The 25,304-nt window shown below is 51.6% G+C and overlaps 1 protein-coding gene across 25 annotated transcripts in view; it reads right to left on the bottom strand.

Moving 5' to 3' along the window:
* Positions 1-25,304, bottom strand: part of SLC37A1 (solute carrier family 37 member 1) — a 77,118-nt gene that overhangs the window by 35,062 nt on the left and 16,752 nt on the right. For 22 of the 25 annotated variants that reach the window (XR_007477350.1, XR_007477351.1, XR_007477352.1 and 19 more), the window contains 7 exons: positions 25,111-25,300; positions 17,411-17,492; positions 9,224-9,356; positions 8,497-8,575; positions 4,719-4,854; positions 2,908-2,984; positions 1,816-1,982 (listed from right to left, as the gene is read on the bottom strand). Coding sequence is in view for 17 of the 25 variants with exons in the window: in XM_033418373.2 (XP_033274264.1) it covers positions 1,816-1,982; positions 2,908-2,984; positions 4,719-4,854; positions 8,497-8,575; positions 9,224-9,356; positions 17,411-17,492; positions 25,111-25,166 (730 nt within the window). In the remaining 8 variants the exon portion in view is untranslated. Of the gene's footprint in view, positions 1-1,815; positions 1,983-2,907; positions 2,985-4,718; positions 4,855-8,496; positions 8,576-9,223; positions 9,357-13,755; positions 13,902-17,410; positions 17,493-25,110; positions 25,301-25,304 lie in introns of those variants that run through there. The other 3 variants (XM_033418386.2, XM_033418387.2, XM_049709700.1) reach the window with 3 other exon arrangements.

Below are 25,304 nucleotides of genomic sequence, written 5' to 3'. Positions count from 1 at the left end.
ACACCTTACGGGCCTGGGGGAAGCTGAGCGAGTGCATCTCATCCCAGAGTGGGCCAGGGCGGGGCGGGGGTGGGGTTGGGAGGGAGGGAGGCAGAGCCCCACGGTCACCATGGAAACAGGAGAGGGGGTGAGAAGACGGCCAGCGGTGGGGAAGCAGCTCCAGGAGAGCCCCCCAGCCTCGCGCCCCCTTGGGAGCTACAGGAGCGGCGGCTCAGTGCAAGGACGCTCTCATTTCATTATAAACGACCAAACCAGGGCTTCCGCGTTCTTGGAAATCCTGCCCCGCCCAGGATGACTGAGCTGAACGGTGTTGGCGCTGAGAGCCCTGGCCGGGCCAGAAAACAAGTTCCCGTCCACTGCCATGCCCTCCGCTCCTTGTCACTCCGCCCCTTTCCCCAGAGCCGCCCCTTTATCAGTTGAGGAAGAGAATAAAAGCCACCGTGCACTCTGGACCTCGGGCCGAAGGCACGCGGGGGCGGGGGTGGGGGGGTGTCCCTGCACTAACATAGAGGAAGCGCATCCTTGTCCAGGTGACGGTGTGGAAGCAGCCCCTGGAGAGTCCAGGTGACACGACGATCCTTCCTGGATCTCCGGTGACACACAAGCGACAGTTGATGCCGCAGGTCGGCATGTCGGCAAGGAAGTCACAATACCCACCCTCCCCCCGCGCCCCCATCTGTTCAACGATTCACTTGTTTGGGCCATTTCGAGATGCTGCTAAAAGCTTACTGGGCCCCTGGAGAAAACGGTGAAGATGGGAGCTGAGCAGCCCCGTGCCCTCTGCTCACACCCAGGGGAGGGGGGCGTCTGATTCCTCATCTAACCGTGGCTTCCTTCTTCACTGACAGCACAACGCTGGCCTGAGAGCCTCACGTGTGCTCCACTAAGCGGCGGTTATTTTAAAAATGAAAAGGTTAGCATTAGCAGCAAGCAAAAAGAAGTGAGAAACTTCACAGCGCCTTAACCTTTTGGAAGATAAAACCGGCAACTCAACTCAGAACGCAAAGCTGAGGCTACAGTTGGCGCTTCCCAGGGATGAGGTTGTCTGACCCCGGAGCAGCCCTACCTGCGAGCTGACAGCGGGAGCCACCTAGTGCCACACGATCTCATTTTGCTTTAAGACAAATCAAAGAGGCAAACGCGAAATACAGCTCATCAGAACAGCTCGTGGGCTTGGAGCACCCTGACGCGTACCAGCTAAGGGAGCACCTGCTTCTCTATCATTAGTGTAATTGTCAGCAATGCTTGTCCTGCCGATTTCTATTCAAAAGATTAACTTAAAATTCAGTTAAAACAGAAGCCTGGGATTGAGTCTAGGATGGACCAAAGGCTTGGATTTTCTGGTACAACACTGCCTAAGTAAGGCATATGATCTTAAGTCACGTCATGGTTTGAAAACACTGACAAGGCTGTATCTTATCAGAAGGCACACAGGCTGGTGAGGCCCATTTCAGTTTGTGGCAGCAGGACTGGCGTGAGCAGGTACAGCCACGTGGGCCGGGCAGCGGGCGGCGTGGCAGAAGACCACGCATGCCCAGTGCCATAGGGCCAGAGGACAGGGCGGGAGGAGTGTCAACACTGGTTACTCCAGAAATCAGGAAACAGCAGAAAATCCAGCAAGACCAGGAGAGCAGCGGCTCATCAGGGAAGCCTATACCTAAGAAGGAAGTCTTCCTGGCAAGGGAGAGCCGGACAACCCCATCCCTGCCTGCGATGAAGCAGCAGCAGCCTCTTCTCCTAAACTCGCCGCCCCCCCGCCCCCCCGCAACCCTGCAAAGCCCTCCCGGGGAGAGGTCATCACCCACCGGTACTTACGTTCAATGAGAAAGAGAAAGCACACTATCCCCATGGCTGCCACGATGGCCCCAGGCACGACGAAGGACAGGCCCCAGCACGTGGACACCCAGTAGCCAGCGATCAAGGACCCCAGAATGTTGCCCACAGACGTGTGGGAATTCCAGACCCCCATGATCAAACCTCGCCTGCAACACAGCAAAACACAAGGGGGCAAATGATGTCTCGGGGCTTACACGGATCAGTACGTGAGGTTACAACAGTGCCTGCACAGCGTAAGAGCTGGTGGAGAAGTAAACAGGCAGCGCAACACACCACCTCTGCAAGGCTTGGGACCAGGGGTGTTTACGAGAGGACAGTATCTTCACTTACCTCCGGCTGCATAATTACATGTCTCTGAGCTTATTCATTCTATGACTAAAAGAAGAAAGAGGCCTTTTCCTAGAATTCTTGGAAGGCCCCAAATCTAAATTTGTGCCTTTGCAATCTAAATACGATCATTTGATGAAATACCCCATTAACCAAAGTTCACGCTGAAGAACCTGCCAGACGAACGAGGCTAAGTAAGGCTGGAGGAGTGAGTTTCCTGTTTTAGTTTCCCCATCTTGTCCGGCATCTTCGACCACTTCCTAACCGTGGGCCCAGCCATGCTGCCTGTCACACAGACGTTATGATGGAATCTGACCGCAGTGAGGTCACCAGAGGCTGGGTACAGCTCTGCTACCAGGCCCTGGGTGACCTGGACAGGTCACACTTCCCTGTGCCTTTCAGTCCTGTGAAAATGTAGCTTCTGCTCCGAAAGGCCTGGGGCAAGGCCCTGACTGCATTTCTCCCGGCTTCCCAGGAGGCCAGGTGAGGCCCGGGCAGCTGGCTGGCTGCGCAGATGACCCAGACTCCGCCCTGCCCACAACGGGGGTGGCATCTCCTGAAACAGAGGCCTGCCTGAATTTTAGACCCTCAAGACGCAGAGGTTTCAGTCACCTTATTTCATACAGTAGACTGACGTGTTCTTTTCTGTAATGAATCTAAAGAAAAACTAAACATAAAGCGGTCTGGTTTTCATCAGAATCTTCTGAAAACGGACACTGCTGGAAGCAGGGCTGCCTTCCTTACCTCCCTTTGCCAAACCAGTTGCCGAGGCAGGTGACGACGCTGGGCCAGCCGGTGGTCTGTACCAGTCCGTTGACGATCTGTGACAGAGGGCAAAGGAAGAGACCGCTGAGGGGGGACACCCACACCCGGGAGCCTGGCCTCAGGGGTCTGGGCGCCCAGCGGGGACTCTCACAAAAGGAAGGGGCAGAACCCGATTCGATATGAGCCTCGACAGCCAGACGTGTATTTTAACAATATACGCATATATCTTACCACGAGAGTCGTACGTGCCTATTGTGAAAATTTTGGAGTAAGCAGAGAAAAAAAAGAAAAGAAAATCTCTTGCTCAGAGATGAACTACTGTCAACAGCTTGGGGCCAAGCTGTCCGTTCTCTTTCCAAGCTAAAACTTTATGCAAAGAGAAAAACCCTCTCCTTTTTATAGAACTGTGATGATACCATAAGGGTGGCTTGTGAATTGCATGTTTTCCCTTCTTATATCACGAAGAAGGTACTGTTGCTAACGACCGAAGGGAGCGGAACCTTGACTACTGCCTAGAGAAATGATTTCTCCAACTTGCCAAGAGCGCCCCGAGCTCTTGTTTGAAGAAGGGATTCAGGAAGTGTATCAGCAACTGGCTCTGCTTTAGTCTCAGGGGCCTCAGGGGCAGCCTCCTCCAACTGCCCCCGGGAAGGACCAGCCTCCAGAGGCCGACTGGGAGCCGCTGGTCCGGCCTCAGGGCCAGCCAGGCTCAGCCTTCCCTCCAGGAACGTGCCGGAACTCTGGGAAATAGGGTTTCTCCTTCTCTCCGATTTTCTGTATCACCATAAAGTGTGCATCGCTTTGGTAATGAAAACAGCCAAACTCTTTCAAGTCCTATGGTAAAAATTTTAAAAGCAAATTACATACGATGTGCCCTGATGACCTTGCCACATCTCCCTGGGCTGTGTCTGGAGAGCCTCGGAAGTTGAGCGTCATCGTTTCAAGTCATTTTCCATTTCTACCTAATATTATCCACCGGGCTGTGGGGAGGGGCAGATCCAAGGGTTCCTGGAAGCACTGAGCCCCGCGGGAAGGGCCAGGCCGCATGCTCGCCCGGCCCTCACTCCCCTGCAGCACCCTTAGGCCCTGGCCTTTCCCCCGCCCCCTCCACCCCCCCGATGACTGCCCCCGACAATCCCCAAGTCCCCTCAACCTCCTCCCCTCCCCACGCCCCTCATTCCCCCAACCCCAGAGCGGTCAAGTCTGACACAAGACAGAACATCTCAAATGCGCCCAAATTAAGGCAGAAGGACTCAGAAGGGCTTCATGCCTCAAGCCCCCTGCTGGGGTACCGACAAGTAGGATTCTTTGGGCGGCAACTCCTGAAACTAAGAAACACTTCCCGGGGCTTCCCTGGTGGCACAGTGGTTGAGAGTCTGCCTGCCAATGCAGGGGACACGGGTTTGTGCCCTGGTCCGGGAAGATCCCACATGCATCTGGAGCCTGTGCTCCGCAATGGGAGAGGCCACAACAGTGAGAGGCCCGCGTACCACAAAAAAAAAAAAAAAAAAAAAGAAACACTTCCCGGCTGCTGGAATTTCAGAGCAGAGGAGAGAAAAGGGGCTGGATGTGCCATGGCGCTGACCCTGGCCTCAGCCAGGACGCAGTTCTGCGCCCACTCCCGCCACCTGCCATGGCGCTGACCCTGGCCTCAGCCAGGACGCAGTGCTGCGCCCCCTCCCACCACCTGCCATGTCCTCTCTTGGCAGAACCTGGGACCTGTGACATTAACACCCCGTCCGGCTCATCACGGAAATCCCATACATGGTGAGCCGTGGACCAGACCTTACCTGGGTCACCACGTAGAATCCAAAACTGTGGATGTTGTAGAAATACCCTACCCCAAACAGGGCAGTGAAAGCACCGCTGGCCACCATTCCAAAAGTCAGGTAATACCTAATGGGCAGGCGCTCCCCTATTATGCCACTGGGGACAGAGAAAAAGAAAGACAAATGTGAGAAAACAAACACACCCATGATGCAAATGACCCAGCGATTCCTGGCTGGGTGCTTTCGTGCTCTGAGCTTTTAGAACTCGAAAGCACTCCAATTCCCAGTAAATTTTCATCACAATCATTTTTCAATGGAGCATTTATTAACCAGAAACTGGCAACACCTTTTAAGACTTTCTATTTCTAACAAAAGTCACTGTCAAATAATAAAACGGAGACACTCTGACATATATGATGCCTGCCAATGAAAAAAACAAAACCAAAACCTTGTCCCGCTGGCTAATCCTGTTTTATATAAACAACAGTCAGTGAACGTATATTTTTAAGAGAACCACGTTTAACTGTCGAACTGTAGACAAATACGAAAAGGGGTCACCTGTGACCTTGAGCACGTCTCTTGGCCCTCGGGCTGGCATTAAGCCGCTGCATTGGCGGCCAGGCCAGAGGCGCTCTTCCCAACGACCCTCTGGCCACGAGCACCGTGATCTGGTTTAAAGACAGAGCCTTTTCCTTAAGGTAAAGTCTGAAACGTGGGGCAAAGCCTCCATGCTCCCTTCGAACAGCAACATGACGCCATGAAGAGCTCATCTCTCTGGAGAATTGCTTCCTAGAGCTGCCTGGGTGCTCGAACGAGATAAATTCGGTTAAGTGCCTGGCAAGGTAGTGGGTGCTCAACCAAACAGCTCCAGTGCTGCCGGGGAGGGTGAAAATCCCCAGTTTCATACGGGACATACATTCAACAGGCCTTTACCACCATCACGCCTCACTACCCAATGCCATGTGAAATACGTCCTTCACTGCCTTGTAGGACATGTCACTGTGTCACACAGCTTGACACTGTGACTTAAGTGAATAAAGAGCTGGAGAACAACCACAAATGACTGTGAGCCTTCTGCAATCTCTACATACACTCTGTGGGTCTCGTTTTCTTCCACGTAATCATTCTAGGAGTCAGATAGATATGAAACGTAATGAAGGATGACGCCTGCCTGCCTGCCTGTGAACAGGACCCTGGGAACCAGCTCCAAAATTCTGGTCTTTCATCTCAAGAACAAATACCCCAGCGAGATCTTCCTTCAGAATTTACCAAAGAAAAAAAAAAAAGATCAACCTAGTATCACGCAGATGACCTATTAAACACTAAAGCAGAGGAAGTAATTTAAAACTGTAAACAGCATTCAGGTCCAATTTTAAGCTGAGTAGAAACTGATCACATACAAACTCGAGAGCATTCGAGAGCTAAAGGAATTATCCACTTCATCCTGCTCACTTCAGAGAAGAGGGGGCATGTCCCAGAGGAGCTGGCTGACCTGCCCAAGGTCACGGAGTAAGTGTCAGAGTCAGATGGGCCTCCTGCAAGCTAGTGCCATCGGCCGGCCGGGGCTTACAAACGTCCTCTAGTCTTGCTAGACCATACTGGGACTCAACTTGGTCTCTATTTTCAAGTTTTAAAGAAAAGGCCTAACGGAATGGACAGCATTCCACGTCGTATCAGGCTCCTACAGGTAATAAAGGCCACGCCACACCTGCTTGAACCTGCCAGCAATGACCTGGGTTAGCGAAGGTGCCACCACGTCTGAGTTACCTGCTATGCTAACACCATCCATCTCACTAGCAACGTGTCATGATGTCACTAAGAAGCCATGCGAGGAAGCATGCAAGGAAGCAGGGTACATCCTCATCCCCGTCACAAGTCCACAGTGGATTTCACATTAGGTTATTATGAAATACATAATGCTATTTCACAATAAAATTATTTAATAAGAACCTTCGTTGGCGAGTTGCATGAAGAACGATCTTTGCCAATAAATAAGCAATAATGAAACCACTTTATTCAAACCAGGTTTCTTAGCCTCAGCACACTCGCATGTGGGGCTGGGTAATTCTTTGTGGCGAGGGGCTGTCTTGTGTCCTGTAGCACACTTAGCGGCACCCCCGGTCTCTGCCCACTAGATGCCAGTAGCACCCCCTTCTCCAGCTGAGATGACCAAAACTATCTCCAGATATTGCTAAATGCTTCCTAGCAGACAACATCACTCCCAGCTGAGAACCACCTTTAACTAGTGTTTTCTAGTGACTGAGAAAAACACACTCCAACCTTGGGGTCTTTTTATATTATTGATGATTGGTGTCCAGTAAAACTGCGGTTTTTAGAACATAAATATTTGACCGCAGGATGGAATGCGGCTGGCAGCCCGGTTGCAGCCCACGCCCTGAGGCGCCTGAGGCTTACGCTGTCCTTCTCCGCAGCTGGGCTCCCATTCTGCGCTGCATCCGTGTTATGCATTCCGCACTCGGACAAGCCCTGCAGCTCCATGCAGATGTGCAAGTTCAACAAAGGGGTGACAGCCACTCCATCAGCAGAAACCGCCTGTCTGGGTACCAGACACCAGACGGTCCTGAGCTGGGGACGGGGTCCAGGTCTCGGTGATAACACAGTCTGGGTGGATCTCAGGGAAGAAGGTAAACGTTTACAGGGATTCCAGAGATTCCCAAAGCTCTGAAACTCTGTGTCTCTGAACAAAGCCCTCTTTGGACTAAAGGCCTTAGTCCCTGTAAGTTTTGTTTTGTTTTTCCTGTTAAACCTGGCTGGACCGACACAGTAGCAGTAGTTTTTAAGCGGCCAACTGCACGTCCTGTTATTACCCACTAGTGTTTACCACCTCCCTAGGCCAATTCAGAACTGGATCAAGAATGGGTTAACAGGGCTTCCCTGGTGGCGCGGTGGTTGAGAGTCTGCCTGCCGATGCAGGGGACACGGGTTCATGCCCCGGTCCGGGAAGATCCCACATGCCGCAGAGCGGCTGGGCCCGTGAGCCATGGCCGCTGAGCCTGCGCATCCGGAGCCTGTGCTCCGCAACGGGAGAGGCCACAGCAGTAAGAGGCCCGCATACAGCAAAAACAAAACAAAACAAAAAAAAAGAATGGGCTAACGATCGTATGTAACAGGCACTGGGAACACAGCACGGGCCAGGCCCTGTTCTGAGCATTCTGCACGTATTAACTCAGTTAAACCTCACCACACTCCTGTGAGTTAAGAACTACTGTTTCCCCCATGTTGCAAAGGGGAAACTGAGGCCCAAGGAGGTGCGGTAACTCGTCCAAAGCCACCCAAGCGGGCCGTCAAGCCGGGATCGAATCCCAGCAACGTGCCTCTGGGGTCCACACCTCCCACCGCCAGGCAGGACGGCCTCTGGCACTCAGGGGAGGCTCTGTTCCGGCCTAGCAGGCCACCCAGGTGGACACGCCAAGCACCCGCTGTGTGAACTGCTCTGATGCCAGGCGGGGTTAGGAAAGAGACGGCGGCCCCTGAAACCAGAGAAGAGGAGGCTCTGCCGTGCTCACCGGGTGGGGAGCTGCCAGGGCCCTGCTCCTGAGAGACCGGGTCCCGGCAGGGCTCACGGTGCATCCAACCCCGGGGCCAGGAAAGCCGTCCGAGGACAGTCTGCCCGATCTGCAGGACACCCGGGCCGTGTGCTGGCTTCTACCTCACCCTTGTCTCTGAAGAGAGACCGGAGGACCAGCCACCTGCGGGCGGGGCCGCGTCTTCAGCCGTACCTGAGCTGTGCTCTGCACCCAGCGGACCACCTGGGTCTTGCAGTCTTAGCCAGACCTACCTCAGGTACATGCCAACAGCGTACGCACACAGGAAGGAGTAGTCCAGGGCGCCGAGCAGCTGCTGGAAGTTGTCCTGATCTACGTGGGGCGAAAAGCAACAGGAAAAGGAGGGTATTGTTTACTTTTCACTAAACACCAATTTATGTCCGGGAGAGGTACAATGACGTACGAGACCTCTGCTCTCTACGTCTGGGTGGCGTCCTCAGAAGGGAACACAGAAAATACAGCAACTGGAAATCAAGTCACCATGTTTCCAATAATCGCTACATAAACGTTACTCCCATCAGGTCAAATCCCCATTGCTGGCGGTGAGCTTGTGGGTTCTGTTCTGTTTCACATGTTACCCCGGCTTTGGTTCGGGCCCCACAGGCCAGCCCCACACCACAGCTCTGAGATTGCTCTCTTCTCTCCACCCACAGCTTACGCTCTGTAAGTCCTAACTTCCAGCTTGGACAAATGCAACCTGCAGATGACCTGCAGCAGATCTGACCACTGAGCGACACCCCTGCACACGGGCACGGGAAACGTGCAGCAGCTGAAGGTGCGAGGCTGGTTTGCTGGGAGGAGAGGTTAGTTCGCACCTGGAGGCGCGGCTGCATCTGACAGCATCGTCACCGCTGCTGAGATCAGCCAGCCGGCTCGGGGACTGCCACCTGTGGAGGAGGCCCGCAGGAATGGCCAGCTTCAGCCACGGGACGAAAGGAGGGGCACGGACGGAGAACTCACCAAATGGGGCCCAGCCACAGTCGGTCCCGTTGTCTGGGAGCTGCTGAGCGGGGGTGTCCCCGGCTTTTGGGCTCTGGCTGTGGAATCCGACCTCCCCCTCATATGAAGCCGTGCAGTAGCTGTGCAGCTCACCCTGGGACATCCACGGGGAGGACAGAAGCCAGAGAGAGAGAGAATGCACTCAGGTGGGGCTCAGCCGCCCCTCTCCTTACAGCTGTCCTAGGGTGACTGCGTTCTAGGGGGATACGGCACCTCTGGGGCAGTGTGTCTAGGGGACCCACAGAGTGCCTGCCAACGAGGACGGTTCCTCCAGCTCCCTAGCGGCCATCTCCTCCTGAGCACAGCCGACACAGCCTGTACCGGGCCACCCAGAGACGACTGCTCAGAGCAGCCGGGCAGCATGGGGGCCCACCTGCCCAGATGGAAGAATGGATTCATCCTGCTGGATTTATATCATTGACTACAAGTTACAGGTCCACAAGGACGAGGATGAATCTCGAAACAAAATAAGCCTGACACAAAGGAGCACATATGGGAGGACTCTGTTTACGAAGCTCCGGAGGAGGGAAATGAATAAATCCAGGTGACGTTCATCACCTAGGGAAGGGCAACAGTGACGGGACCAGACCTTAACCTGCGTGATGATTTCCCGGGTGAGCGTGTAAACATTTGCTAGGCTAGACACCGCAGATCTGTGCACTTTACTATGTGCAAATCACATGTCAACTCCCCCGCCCAAAACTAGCTCAAGGTGCTCCTTAAGGAGGCATCCACACTTCCAGAAGAGTGCCGCAGGGCAGCCGGGGCCGTCCTGGTATGGGGACCTGAGTAACAGGTGACTTAAAACACAAGGGGCAGCAGACAGGACTCCATGCGCCTGCGGTGCCACCACGTGTCCCCTCCCAGGTGGCCCCCGGCTCCCACTTCTCCCCTGCTGGGCGCTTTCTGGGGTTTCCGCTACACGGGGCTCAGATGAACCAATCCATCAGGTGTGAGCGAGGGCAGAAAGGAGGCGTCCTCAAGGTCAAGGAGGTGGCTCTCAGGGGGAGCAGAGGTCCCGAAGGGGCGGCCTTTAGTGAGCTGCGACCTGAGAGAGGCTGGGCCTGGGGGGCTGTGAGGAAGCCTGGCCCCGGAAGAAGCATCTACCCCGGGGTCAAGACACAGGGCAGCGGGCAGGGAGCTGCACCCCAGTCCACCAGGTGCGGGGCCAGCCAGGAGGCCTGTCCGCCACCTTCGCGTTGTGGGTACCCCGCCTCTTCAGGAGGGGTCACTAAAGAGGCTGATCTCCTTTAAAAGGCCGCCTTGCTAGGGCTGTGGTCAGCCGCGGCGGGACACCTGGTTTTACACGGACACGTGCCCCCGAGACCCGGCCTGGCACACAGGACCCAGCCACTCTGTGGTTACGTGGCTTTGTCATCATCGCTGGGCTGCTCTGCTGTAATTTAAACACAAGGTTCCGCTAAAACTAGCCAAGGTTCCGCTTTCCAAACTCAAAGTAACCCTTTGCAGACAGCTTTCCTCCGCCGAGCTCCCACTCCCCGGTGGTGGAGGCCGGGCGCTGTCGTCCTGGGATCCTCCGAGCTCCTTCCCTGCCCGCCTGAGAAACTGTGGACGTGGCTGTGAATTTGGGACGGGGACACGGGGGAGCCCTGCCTCTCTGCATGAAGCTGGATTGCCAGCACTTCCCCACCCGCCTGATGTGATCATTTCCTTCTCCTCTTTGCCTTCAGAAGTCAGGTGTGTCCGCCCACCTTTCTCTGCTGCTTCTCTTGGAAGCCAGCCGGGCCTGCAGGCACCACTGACGCTGTCTATTCACCTTTCAATAAGGGAGCCACAGGCAGGACGCAAGGACCCCCATGGGCTGAGGGGGACCCTCGAGCGGGGCTGGCGTGGGGTTCCTAACACACGCCTTACACGGAAGCCCGGGAAGAGGACCGTTATGGACGCAGCTCCCACTGGCAGGTCCACATCCTCCTTCACCATGCACGGGGGATATAAAGGATTAGAAATCATCCCTTTTTGTTTCATTAACAAGCAGAACAGGTTTTCTGTTTTGGTGTGTCCCGGGATGAGAGGTGCCGGTCAGGGAGACGGGCTCCGAGCCGGGATCCTGGTGCTGCTGTCCCAGTTTCCAACCTCGGCCGACTCACGGGGACTCCCCGCAGCCTCTTAAGGAGCCGGCACGGCGCGGCCCGTCGGCACTGCTGTAAAGACGAGCACGTGGAGGTGTGTGCAGAGAGCTCCTCTCCGGGTCCCTCGCCCAGAAAGGCGCAGCGACTGGCAGCTGTGTGTTTGGGGTCCACCCACACAGGGGCACCCCAGGGCCTCCAGCTGGCCCTAATCTCATTCAGCTCCCTTCTCTCCCCAGACCTCCTCCTTCATATGAGGAATGCAATCTCCAGCCCACCCCGCTGAGAAGCTGAAGCAAAAGCAATAAAAGGCTTGACATTACTTGAGCATAAAGAGTTCTGAGGATACTAAATGACCACATGTTAGCTTTTAATAAGACTCTGCCGTATTTTAACTTTCCAATGAGTTTTATTCCCCAAACCTGGTGTTTGCAGGAAAATTAAGGATTAATGAAACTAAGATAAACTTAGTTTGTCAGAAAGAAAACTCACCAGGGGAACTGATTCTTACCATGTTATAAAATCATTTTGGGGGTGGGGAGCTAGTCCTTTGCTTTCATAAAAGCAGTCTCCTTTGCAAATTTCTTACACATGTGCCTTTCAACAGATAACACATAAAATTAATCAAAATACACCAGGCAGTGATTAAAAGTCGATCATTCAGGGCTTCCCTGGTGGTGCAGTGGTTGAGAGCCCGCCTGCCGATGCAGGGGACGGGAGTTCGTGCCCCGGTCCGGGAGGATCCCACATGCCGCGGAGTGGCTGGGCCCGTGGGCCATGGCCGCTGAGCCTGCGCGTCTGGAGCCTGTGCTCCGCAACGGGAGAGGCCGCAACAGTGAGAGGCCCGCGTACCACAAAAAAAAAAAAAAAAAAAAAAAAAAAAAAGTCGATCATTCAAAAGACAATGTGGCAGCCGAGAAATACGGCTGTGAAACGCCAAGGGGGAAGAGCAGAATGGAACATTCCAGGTGCATGGGGCTCCTAAGTGTTTAGAAATGTCTGTGTAATACACAAAGGAACGGCAACAACACAATAAACCGCAAGACGCCAGAGTGACTGGAAGGTGGGCAGGGGTGGGGTGGGTGGGTGGGGAGTGAGAGAAGACAGGTGTGGACATGATGGAAGGATGCAGAAAACAGCCATGACGTCACGAAGCACCATGTGGGGGGGGAGGAGCAGAGACATGGGGGTGTGCACTTACCTCCCACCTACAGATCCCCTCTCTAGCGCCCTCCACCCCCAGCACTGGGCAGCTGGAGCTGCAGGTGACATGTTCCCCGTAAGCTCCACACACACCGGCCCGTGCAGTCCCTTAGGCACCAATGTTTTTGTATAAATGTACATTAATAAAGACTCTACGCGCTAAACTCTGAACTTGAGCAGTTTCACCCTGAGAAACTCTTTATGCGCTCATTCATTCCAAAAACATGGGCTCTTCGGTTCTCTGGCCAAGGCTACAGCGAGCTGCTCGTTGCCTGTGGGAGTGGGGAAGGGGTCTAGAAGATGCTGAGAGGGGCAGGAGACTGAGAGCCGGGGATTCGGGCCTCATCAGGAGGAGGGGGGCTGTGTCAGCTTCACTTCACCTCTGAACGACACACGGAGTGTCGTGTGTGCGCACGTACGTGCACGTGTGTGTCCATAATCTATACAGAGTGTATATGTGTAGTAAATTTTCTAGGGTTCATTAGGTTGTGTGGGTCCTTTTATTTTAACTAGTCCTTTAGACTCCTTTTATGAAGCTCTCGGTTAAAAGAACTCTCCAAAGCATTATGCAAAAGAAGTCCTAGAAGCGAAATGAAAGCTCTGGCGCCCGCTATGCTCTGAAGGCTGGCGTTCCCACCAAATTCACGCGTTGAAACCTAACCCCCGAGGTGACGGTACTAGGAGGTAGGGCCTTTAGCAGGTGATTAGGTCATGAGGGTGGAGCCCTCATGAATGGGATTAGTGCTCTTTTAAACGGACCCCAGAGAGCTCCTCAACCTTCCACCAAGTGAAGCTACAAGGAAGCGGCTGTCTGCAAGCTGGAAGAGGGTCCTCACCAGAAACTGACCCTGCTGCACCCACCCTGATCTGGGACGTCCAGCCTTCAGAACTGTGAGCAACAAATGTCTGCTGGCTACAGCCACCCAGTCGATGGTATTTTGTTACGGCAGCAAGAGTGGATGAGACAGCGCTCAAAACAGGAAGAACAGACAACCTGGGCCCCAGCACCCAGGAGGTGGTCAGTGCACAGGAGCCACGTGAAGATGGACCAGACACACACCTACGTATGCAAAGGTACACCCACTCACAGAGGTGTACAGAAATACACAGGGAAGCTTTTGGGTCACTGTCTTTTTTTTTTTAAATGGGATCATTCTACATGGACTTATGTCCACCTTGACTCTTCTGACTCAAAAATACCTGCTGGGAATCTTTCTGAGTTGACTGGTTTGGCTCCAATTAATTCTTTTAAGTGGTTGCACATATCGGAATATGGATGTGCCACAATTTATTCACACTTTCAGCTGCTGAGTAAGTTCACAGAATAGCCACGTTTTATTTTTTTCCTTTAAAAAAAAAATTGCAGACAATGCTGCAAAAAAGATGCCTATGCGAATACTCCTAAGGGCTGGCGCTTCCATTCTTATGGACGAGATTCCCAGAAGCAGGACTGAAGGACAAGCATTTTTAATTTCAACAGGTGTTACCCAGATGCTTTCCAAAAGGCCGTAACACTTCACATCTCTATCACCCGTACCTGAAAGTCTTCTCCCGCCATCACTGCCAGCAGCAGGGGCTATTACTCTTTTAGGGGTTTTGCCACTTTGTGGGTATAAAGTGGTATATCCCTATATCCCTTGTCTGTGAACTGCCTCTTCACCCCCCCGTCCATCATTCCTTTGGACTTCCCAGCTTCATACCCCTAAGAGGGACATCATCTTGTTCTTGGGTTTTCACTTTTTATTTTTTCCATTTAAATCCTTAATCCGTCCATCTATTCTTTATAAGATAGGCGTTCAACTTTATTTCTTCCAGATGAATCTGCAGTTGTGTCAACACCATTTATTAGATGAACTATACTTTTCCCGTCACCTCTGTCAGCCATTCCACTGTATGTTTCCACAGTATTTTCTATATTTTTCTACTGGCCTCTTTGTCTATCCTCATGCAATACCATAATAATTTGATTATAGTGGCTTTAAAAATGTTCCCTTTTCCACACTTTCCTTGGTAATTAATTCTTGGTCATTCTTTTCACATAAACTCTAAGATTATTTTATTCAGTTAAAAAAGACATTGCTGAGATTTTCATTGGAGTTGTGTCCTATTTAAATACGAATACTGGGAACGGCAGAACTTTCCAGATAGCAAGTTTCCCACCCAAAGCCAAGGTACGCACTTCCAGCCTTTCAGGCTTTGTTTTCTGTCCGCCACTGAGGATTTCACGGCTTTCTTTTCCTGGGTCCCGTGTGTGCAGAGAGGGCTGGACATTCACACGCAGACCGGTCAATGTGACGGCTCCCCTCGGGGATCCCCTGCAGCTCAGGCTCTCCCCGAAAACCCTCTGCTTTCAGGCTTTTGTTCTGGCCCAGACCGGGGGTGGGGGGCCAGGGAAGAGCCCCCGAGAGTGTCTCTCGGGCAGTGTGCAGGCCCCACCTGTCCATCGGCCTCCAGTTAAGAAGCAGGGCTAGCACTGGAGCAGCTCTCAGAAGACAGCGGGGTTGTAACCCCACCTCCTCCCAGCCCTGTTTTCATCACTATCACTTATTTTTCCTTTTTGCTATATACTAAAATCAGAGAAAAACGAAAGGTTTCATCAGTGGTTAAACTAAGTCTAAACAGAGTAGCCTCGTGCCACCACGACATGTCACGTCCCTGGAAGTGACATTAAAGAATATGAATCGCTTTAGGATTCATCACCCCTGGTGATCAATTCCAGGTATGCAAATGTATTTTAATTTCGTTTTGCTCATAATGTGCTAATAAATATAGGTTATAGATAATTCAGGCTGTTCCTTGGGTCAACAGCACCGTTACTACTTCTAGTTTTATAAATAAGATGAGCTAAATAAAGCACAAGGCATTGAAGTAACTTATCGTATGGAGTGTGACATCTTATCTATCTCAGAAGGCAAAGAAGCCCCGGGGTTCTGCGTTAGGCCAATCCACACATCCAGGCACGTCTAAGGTGCTAAGTCAGACAATCTGCGTGTTGAAGAAAATCTGGGTGTGATGCTGCGACTGTACCCAGCTTCTTACACCTGCCCTAGAGACCCGTGGCAGGGAGGGTAAGGGCAGGGACCCTGGAGTCAGCCCGACCCTGTGGAATTCACCTGAGGTGGCCCTGGCCTGCACAGAGGAACTAGGCCCCTGAGTCTCAGTTTCCTCAAAAGGACACGCACAGGACTGCCGTGACGATGAGGTTAAATAAGGGAGGCGCGTACCTTGTCAGGCGCGGGGCTCAGCCAGTGGCAGTCACCGTGACTGATGAAAACTTAACTAAGAGCTGGACCCCTCGTCACTAAGCCCCAAGCCCCCGACGGGGAAGCCGCGAGAGTGGCCTGGAACAATGCCGCATCCCTTCCTGGCTAAATGGGGACCCTCGTGGCCACCAGAAGGAGACCCTCCAGTGTCCAGCCCCCCTCAGCATGCTGCCTCGGTCCCAACACGGGCCCCGCGCCTGCCAGGCTGCTGCTGCACCGCGACGCCCCCAGCAGGCCAGGACTGGCCCCAGGACCCTCGCCCGGCCTTGCAGGATCCATCGGAGCCGCAGGAAGGCTCCCGACCCCGCCGGCTCCTTCAGTTCTAGGCACTCCCTAAGGTCCCTTCAACGGTCTCCTCCCTTTTCATAACTTGCCTTTCTCTTGAGTCATTTGTGTACTTCCCTAGCCAGGAAGGCAGGAATTAGTAGTATTTAAGTTGACAGGGGCGGGTTGGTCCTTGGTACTGATATTAGAGACACTGGTCAAGTGGATGACGGCCCACCCTCTCCTGTCCCATCCTTTTCTCTGTTTTGAAAACTGCATTATAAAAGGTCTGCAAAGATTGCCATAGTTATTCAAACTTCGTACATTAAGAAAGGGAGAAGTTTGCAAGCGACCGGAAGGGCGGGGAAATGCCTGCTTACTAGGGGTCGAGGAATTTTAGGACCCTTGGAGTAGACGGATGATGTTTCACGCCCACTGGGAGTTGCTGGAGGCCGGGGAACACAGAACCGCCCAGAGAAGCAACAGCCTCGGCACTGCCTCTGCCACCGGCCGGGAGCCCGAGACGACAGCTGTCCAGCAGTCGGCCCCTCCTCCCCCCCGACCCGGGGAGCAGAGGAGGCAGGACTACAAAGGTCAGTGGAATCACAGTCCTGGACCTGCGTCCCGGCCAATGAGGAGAAAGTGACGGAGGGGTAGTCGGGCTGTAAATGAACTACCTTTGGCCCTGGACGATTTCCTCGTCCCTTCTATGATAAAGGCTCAGCAGCCATTCAAGCCAGCTGACAGTCTGCAGGCAAAATGATGTCATTGCAGTGCGGGTAAGAAAACGACTCTGCTTCTTCCCAGGTTACAACTGGGTACTACGCAGGACTGTCTCCTTTAAGCTTCTTTTCCCCAAGTCGAGTTAAATGCCTGCTTAATAACTTCCTGCCCACCCATCACTCACACAGGAACTCAGTGTTCTAAGAATAATGGAGAAACACCACCACTGCCAGACTTAGGATCAAAGCCTAATGACCGTAGAAGCAATTTGGGGAACATTTTTAGACTGGATATATTCGGAGGGAAAGTTCACACGAGACAGAATAGATATGTAATTAAGCTTTAGAATTCTGGGACAGTCAACGAATATAACCGAAAGTATACCACCTCTGAAATTATAAATCCCAAAACCATTTTAAAGCTATTAATTTCAGAAAAGAGAAACTAAAAACCAAAGCAGCAAAGTACCTTGCTTCTCAACAATCCATTTTCTCCATTTATCTTACTGCTCTCCCCCAAACTCCCCTTCCCCCCAACCGGCTCACTAGTTCCTTACAGAGATTACAGGCAGGAAATGACATCGGGTGCTTTTAATGATTTCTTACCTTAACTATGCTGATAGGCTTTCGAGATAAGTGAAAACTTGCATACAGCAAAAATGTCAAAATAAAAATGAAGGCTCTGTACCTGAAACACAAAACAGTGGCAGGGATGACATAAAATAAGATAAGATGCCGTATGATCCAGCAACCCCACTCCTGGGCATACACCCAGACAAAACCGTAATTCGAAAAGATACATGCACCTTCTGTTTGTTCGTAGCAGCACTAGTTACAATAGCCAAGACATGGAAACAGCCTCAACGCCCATCGACAGGTGAATGGATAAACGAGATGTGGTGCGTATATGCAATGGAATATGACTCATCCGTAAGACAGAATGTAATAATGCCGTTTGCACCAACATGGATGGGCCTAGAGATTATCATACGAAGTGAAGTAAGTCAGAAGGCGAAAGACAAATATCATATGCTATCACTTATATGTGGAATCTAAAATATGACACAAGTGAACCTATCTGCAAAACAGAAACAGACTCACAGACATAGAGAACAGACTTGTGGTTGCCAAGGGGGAGGGAAGCGGACGGGAGGGCTGGACTGGGAGTTCGGGATCAGTAGATGCAAACTACTACATAGAGAATGGATAGACAACAAGGTCCTACTGTAGAGCACAGGCAACTGTAGTCAATATCCTGGGATAATCCACAATGGAAAAGAATATGAAAACGAACATATATATGTATAACGAACACATACATGTATCACTTTGCTGTACAGCAGAAATTAAACACAACGTTGTAAACCAACCATACTTCAATTAAAAAAAAAAGGTGCATTAAGAATCCATTACAACGGGATTCTTAAATTTCCTTATGCTGTATTTTTTTTACTCAGTCCGACATCAAAGATCAATCCTGTTTATAACACCACTACAATATTTTAAAAATGTGCCACTTTTACTTTGTTAGTTGAAACTATTTAAACCATCATGAGAAAAACTAACCAAAGAGAAACCTGGGACACAGATGTACACATGGGTTTACAAAGCAGACAAAAAGGAATGATGATTTAGTGCGTAACGGAATCAACTGCAAGCGACTTATAAGCCTGCTACCCTGGGCATTTAAGATCATATTTATTTTTTACTTTTTAGAAGGACACAGCAAGGCGGAAATATAACTATTTCACCGGCCTCAGTGAGAACAGCTCAATGACGCTGACAAGCTATGAATAAGGCCAATGGCATAAAAACTAGTGGCCCAAAGCCCTGCTGCTGCGCTTGGTTTATGAGAAAAGCAGTTCGAGAGGAAGTGCTGAGGTGTATGGAGACTACAGACAAGAAGATACTTTAGCAAGAAGTCTAAATGTGGTTCTAAATGTTTGAACCACCCTATAGAAAAGCCGCCCTTCGGGGAAGACAACGGGTCAGGAGGATAAAGTCCTTGGGGCCCCTAACCCTGAAGAACCCGTCCTGTTCTGGTCTGCAAAGGCCAGTGACCTTCCAACTGTGTGCGGGCTTAAACCCGTAATGACCCAAGGCGGAGGCAGGGGCGACAGAACAGACAGGGGCTGCATGGGGCCACGGTCCCCGGGGAGGCGGCTCATTCAAGGCCCTCGATGAGGAGAGGACCTTCCTCCTGTCTCCCACCCACGTTTCCAATGCTGTGATTTACTTCTCAAGGGTAGCTTTCTGGACTAACTAACACGAAGACTCCTGAGGGTGTCTGGCTCCCTGGCCACCAGAAAAGGCAGGAGTCAAATAAATATTGCCAGCTTTTTAACAAAAGGTCATATTTCAGGTGGGAAAAAAGGCTTGGTAGTACCGTGGGACTCAAACCGTCAACCTCCGGAACACCTGCGCTCAGCGAGGGCACCACGCCCACTTCATCAAGGAAACACTGACTGATGGTTTTCCTAGGACTTTTCTCTTCGAACCCCTGCCAATGAGCAGGTAGGAAAAAAGTGAAACTAAAACCCAGTGAGTGTGTCGTCTATCGCAAAGAACACAGACTATGCAAGTACAGTGGACCTGTGACAAAAGTCTAGGCTTTTGTCCTTGTGTTTCTGAAAGTCATCCGTTTTGGTAGGGGGCGGAGGTCTCTCAACTCCTTGCTGGAAGCTCTCCGCATCCCACCCCCTGCTCCTCTGCAGCAGCTTATGCAGGTTCTAGGCCACTGGAACTTTCAACACCCGAATTTCCAGCCCGTAGCTAGACCCACTGGTTGCTTGATGCCCACTTGCTAGGGCTAGTGGGGACTGCGGGGGACCCCGATCGGCCCCCATCTGGGTACAGAGCTCCCTTTTCCCATCTCCACAAGGAGTAAGAAAATACTCTCAGTCTGAGTTACCTCCAGCCCCTCCCAAATCGGAGTCTGAGAGGATTTGGAGCCCTCAAGGATGCTACACACAGCCAGCTTACAGGTGTGCCATTGGCCAGGAGACTCTGAATTTCATCATCACCCAGCTCACAAGGATTTGGAAAGAGCAGGTCTACTTAAATGGGCCTTGGGGGGGCTTCCCTGGTGGCGCAGTGGTTAGGAATCCACCTGCCAATGCAGCGACACGGGTTCGAGCCCTGGTCCGGGAAGATCCCACACGTCGCGGAGCAACTGAGCCCGTGTGCCACAACTACTGAGCCTGTGCTCTAGAGCCCGCGAGACACAACTACTGAGCCCACAAGCCACAACTACTGAGCCGTCGTGCCACAACTACTGAAGTCCGCGTGCCTAGAGCCCGTGCTCCACAACAAGAGAAGCCACCGCAAGGAGAAGCCCACACACCACAACGAAGAGTAGCCCCCACTCGCCGCAACTAGAGAAAGCCCGTGCACAGCAACAAAGACCCAACGCAGCCAAAAATAAAATAAATAAAAAGAAAATGGGCCTCAGGTTCATGGTCTCCACTCTCTACCCAGAACATTCCACTTATAAATATTCCAGTTTTATTAAGTGCATTTAATATATTTATTAAATAGAATAAATAAACCCCGAAATAACGAGCTCGTCCATATGCCTCGATCAGGTCTGAAGACCCCTGGGGCCCTAACACACCTGCATTCGTTACTAGGCTGTCAAGCTGTCCAGGTTATTGGAACCCAGCGGCCATTCCCGGGCCCTCGCCTTCTTGTCTAGCGGGCGGTCTTGCATGGGATGCTCACCTGCTCAGAGCCTGCAGGGGTGGAAGTGGTTCCCGTGACCGCCCCGTGCTGGGGGATGCCACACGCTGGAGCACAACCATGAAAGCCCCGAGAACACCGAGGGCTACAGAGTGGAGAACTTGCCTCTAGACATTTTCAGTTCAGTTTTGGGTGGAGGTGAAACACCTTGATGAATCAGGTCCTTTGGGAAGAGTACTGGCCTGCCAGTTAGCAGGGTTCTCGGAGGGAACCTGCTCTGCAGAATCAGGGCAAAGGGTCAACCTACCCTGCAAACCGGGAGTTTCCTAGACACACACAGAATGTATGTCGCCTAAAGAGAAACCCGATCTTTCATTTCGCCAGTATCAGGCCAACTCTACTCCCTCTGTTTTCAACTCCTTCCTCTCTCCTTCCTCATCTTATTACGTAGGATTGGAGGGAGAGGGGAAGACCCAGCAGCTAGAGGCTGAGCTTTCCACTTCTGGAAGGCCTAAACACAGCCCCACTAGTCACTTTTAAACCACTGTGGGGCTGGTGCCTTCCTAGCGGCCATGGCAATACCCCCGTCCGGGCGAGCGAGCAGACTTTTTACTTCTGCAGGGCTATCCTGGGTTATGGGGATTAAACAATCCTCCAGAAGCCCTTTCCCATTTGGTAATTCTATCCTCGTCCACCCTCTTCCTTTATCACTTGTGAAGCAAGGACTTTGGATAATATTTGTTTCCTTTTATCCATCTTGCAGTGGGTTGAATACTGTCCCCCCAAAAACTGATGTCCACCATAAATTTTAGAATGTGGCCTCATTTGGAAATCGGGTCTTGCAGATGTAATTAGTTACCTTGAGGTCATACTTAACTCACGTACGACCTAAAATCCACTAAGATCCTAAATCCAGCTCCGTGTCCCTATAAAAGGCCAGGGGGAGACACAGAGACAGACAGGGAGGAAGGCCACAGGGTGATGCAGGTAGAGCTGGACAAGGAAAACTAGGACCGCCAGCAGCCGCCAGAAACGGGAAGAGGCAAGGAAGCGTGCTTCCCTTGAGCCTTCCATGGGAGTACGGCCCTACCGACACCTTGATCTCAGACGTCTGCCTTCCAGAACCACGAGAAAATTAATTTCTGTTCTTTTTTTTTTTTTTTTTTGCGTTACGCGGGCCTCTCACTGTTGTGGTCTCTCCCATTGCAGAGCACAGGCTCCAGACGCGCAGGCTCAGCGGCCATGGCTCACAGGCCCAGCCGCTCCGCGGCATGTGGGATCTTCCCGGACCGGGGCACGAACCCGCGTCCCCTGCATCGGCAGGCGGACTCCCCACCACTGCGCCACCAGGGAAGCCCCAATTTCTGTTCTTTTAAGCCACCCAGTTTGTGGACTTGTTATAGCAGCGCCAGGATGCGAATATAATCCGATACTTTAATTTCTGCTTTGTGTTACATTTAGGCTTATGAATATTAAGCAAATACAATTAAAAATGAATTATTTAAACCTTTACTTCATCAGTGTTCCACTTACCTTCTGTAACAATAGATAGCATTCTCTGTATCCACCAATACTACAAGAATAGTGTTTGGGTTAACCCCAAGTTTCTAGCAAAAAAAGCCTATCTCAGCGAGGCACCTTCAAAGCTTCCTCAGCGATGTTCTAGAATGCTGCAGGCATTCCCAGACAATTCAGAGACTCAAGGGAGAATATTCTTTCCTTATCTGAGTGTTATTTATCTCAGTCATATGCAAATAAGTAAAAAGTTCTTTAGACGAGAGTCACTGAACAGTATCGTTTGGCACAGAAATTAGTAAGAAGACATCCCTCATTTAGGAACAAGGAAACGAGGCCTACTGTGTCTCTCCAGAGCACCCTCAAGGAGGGCCACGACGTCAGTGATGTTATCACTGACCGCCTGGTTTAGGGGCTTTCTGCGTGGTCACCCCTCAGAGGAGCTAGTAAAACCTCTAGTAGTCAATAAGGAGTTTGTGGGTACGTACTTTGAGGTTACCTAGATATCCTGTTCCTCCAACCTTCCCCCCGTCGTGTGTGTCCATCGATGATCCTTGCCTAAACCAAGCAGCCCTGATGGTTTCAGGTGGCGACGCTCCAGCTTGGACACTCCTGCTCTACTTAGCGGCTGGCGTTGCACTGCAGGAAGGAGCTTTCCTTCCTCCCATTTATGCATTATTTGGTTATAGCAGAATGGACTCACTGGATGCTTGTTTTATTCAATGGGCTATAAGCCATTACTGGTATCGTTTATTTCAAATCTCAACCCAGATTGGGCCAGTGAGTGCCCCTTCATTTTTAAGCACTTCCTTATTTCTTGGCACAAGATATTCCAGGCTCATCTCACTTTCTCTGCCCAGTGCTGACCCAGCCTCCAAGGATGCCTGACTGGCTCCTTCGGTGGAAAACGTTACAGAGAAACTGAGATGCAGCACCGGGTGTGCTCACTGCTGCCGGGGTGTTACTGTTCCCAGGGCCCCTCAGCGGGCAGAGAGAGGGCATTTTACATACACGCACACACGACCCATACATACACAACACATCTACACACACACACACACACACGCACACACACACACAGAGATGAGAGAAAGTAGGGGGAGAAGCAAATGAGGACAAATGTTAAGAATTTGTCTGCCAGTTGAACCTGGTCCCCCACGGCTGGACCAGAGGCGATTCACCATTTCCTCTGCCCTAGGTTCACTCAACTCAAGACGGAAAGTCCCAGGAGAGAGAGGCCCGTAGCCCACCTTAGGTCCTCTCCTGCCTCCTGCTGGACCTGGGCTATGGCGGAAGGTCACGGGGCTGCCATAACGGGATGGAAAATCCTGAGACTCACCTACCTATCACACCTGCACACAAAGGAGGGAAGTCAATTCCCCAAAGGAAATCAAAGTGCTGTGAGGAAGAGGCAACGCATGCTGGGTAGAAAAACAGAAAAAAATGTCCTTCGCAGGAATGTTAGAAGAAAAGCTAATTCTCTTCTTTTACAGCTAAGGAAGCTGAGATCTAGAAAGGTTAAATAACCTTTCAAGGTCAAAGAGCAAGTTGGAGGTAGAGATGGAATAGAAATGAAGACAAATACGCTATCTCCTTGCAACTCACAGTGTGGTCTATGGACGCAAAGCACCGCATCACCTGGGAAGTGAAGTTACCACCCAGATCTACTGAGTCAGAATCTGCATTTTAACATGTTTCAGGTGATTCCCAGGCACACTAAGTGTGAGAAGCACCTTTCTATCTCTGTAGGTCTCAACCTTAAAAAAAAAAAATAGAATTTGTGATTATAAGAGTTCTACAGGAGCTCCTGGTAACATTCTTATTTTCTTCTGTGAGTTTGAAATTGTATCAAAATAAAGTTTCAAAACAAGGGAAAGATAAACACCCGCTAAATAAAAGGGAACCACTTGTGGCTAGATTAGCAGTAGACGGGAGACCAGTGGACAAGCGAACTGCTGTGGCAAGAGCCAGATGTCTGAAGTCACACCTGAGATCCTGTGGGCGCTCCACCCACCAGCCTGGGCCTGAGAAACTGCAAAAGGCGCGGAGGCCAAGAGTGCGCCGGTGAGACGGAGCTGAAGGGATTCAGAACACGCTGCTGCAGCATCAGCGTTATTTTGAGCAGAAGACACGTGAGTCCTGAAATCGCTTATCTGCCTAAAAGCAGAGCCTCTGAGAAAGAACTCAGCTGTCATACATCCTCCCCTGGGAGCAGCCAGGACAGACTGAGTCTTAATGCCAGAAACGGGACGTGTCCACATCACGCCTAAACAGACACTGGCACAACGGTACCCTAGCTCTCAGCTAGTCTCCTAAGGGCACATCTACCTTCCCAAAAAGTTACCTGTTCTCCCAAAAGCGCCCTCCTCTTGCCCCTCTTCCCCTATTACGATGGCATACAATCCCCAAATTCTAAGGCCCCCTGGAGTCACGTTTTTCTGTGAACTCCCACACATACGTGGTTAAATCTGTCTTTTCTCTTGTGAATCTGTTTTTCTGTCAGTTTAATTCACATGCCCCCAATCATTCAACCTATGAGGGTAGAGGAACAATTCTTCCTTCCCAACAGAGATCAGCAGGGGAGAAAACCCACTGAGAGTGTGGGTTAGAGACTAGACAGCCCAGCTCTGCACTCCGCCCTCACCATCCGCCTGCTCCAGGGAGTGTGGGATTCACGAATCTCCTGTGAGAGAGCTTCTCAGAGCACACCAGGCGCTCTCAGAACACAAAGTGATCTGCGTGTAACTTGTTCAGGTTTCATTTTCTCTCTGAAAGTCCTGACCCAGCGAGGCCACTCACTAAGCTCAGAGTTAATATACTTATTTCACCCACAGCCCTTTTATTATCCTGCCAGTAGTCAGTGGTCATTTTTCTGTGGGTGGGGGCCAGGATTATCTTCAGTGGACCAGAAACCACTGAAAACCTCGAAGGTTTTCAGTCTGTCTGTCACTGTCAGAACCAAAGATGGACAGCTCAGCCGTTCCTGGTCACCGCTTCCATCACCAATAAACCATTCGACAGTTCTGGGGAGGCTGGTCATCCACGTGCGTTTTATCATGAAACTGGGGGCAGGGGGCACTGGCTGCACGGAGGCACCGTGCCCAAGGACTTACCACTGATCCCTGGAGAACGAGACGATGAAGCGAATGCCGGGGGGAAGTGGGGCCATTTACGTCTCACTGACCGTGGAGCTTCGGTCACGAAATAAGATGCTTCATATATAGGTTCTTAATCCTGGGAAGCATGCAGGGGTGTCCTGTGGGGTCTCGCCTCCCCTCTTCCTTCCAGCAGAGGCTCGGCTCTCTAT

Source organism: Orcinus orca, chromosome 5 (assembly GCF_937001465.1).
Source record: "Orcinus orca chromosome 5, mOrcOrc1.1, whole genome shotgun sequence".
Taxonomy (NCBI): Eukaryota; Metazoa; Chordata; class Mammalia; order Artiodactyla; family Delphinidae; genus Orcinus; species Orcinus orca.
The sequence above is the reverse complement of the archived record's forward strand: the minus strand, read 5'-3'. Positions and strand labels throughout refer to the sequence as shown.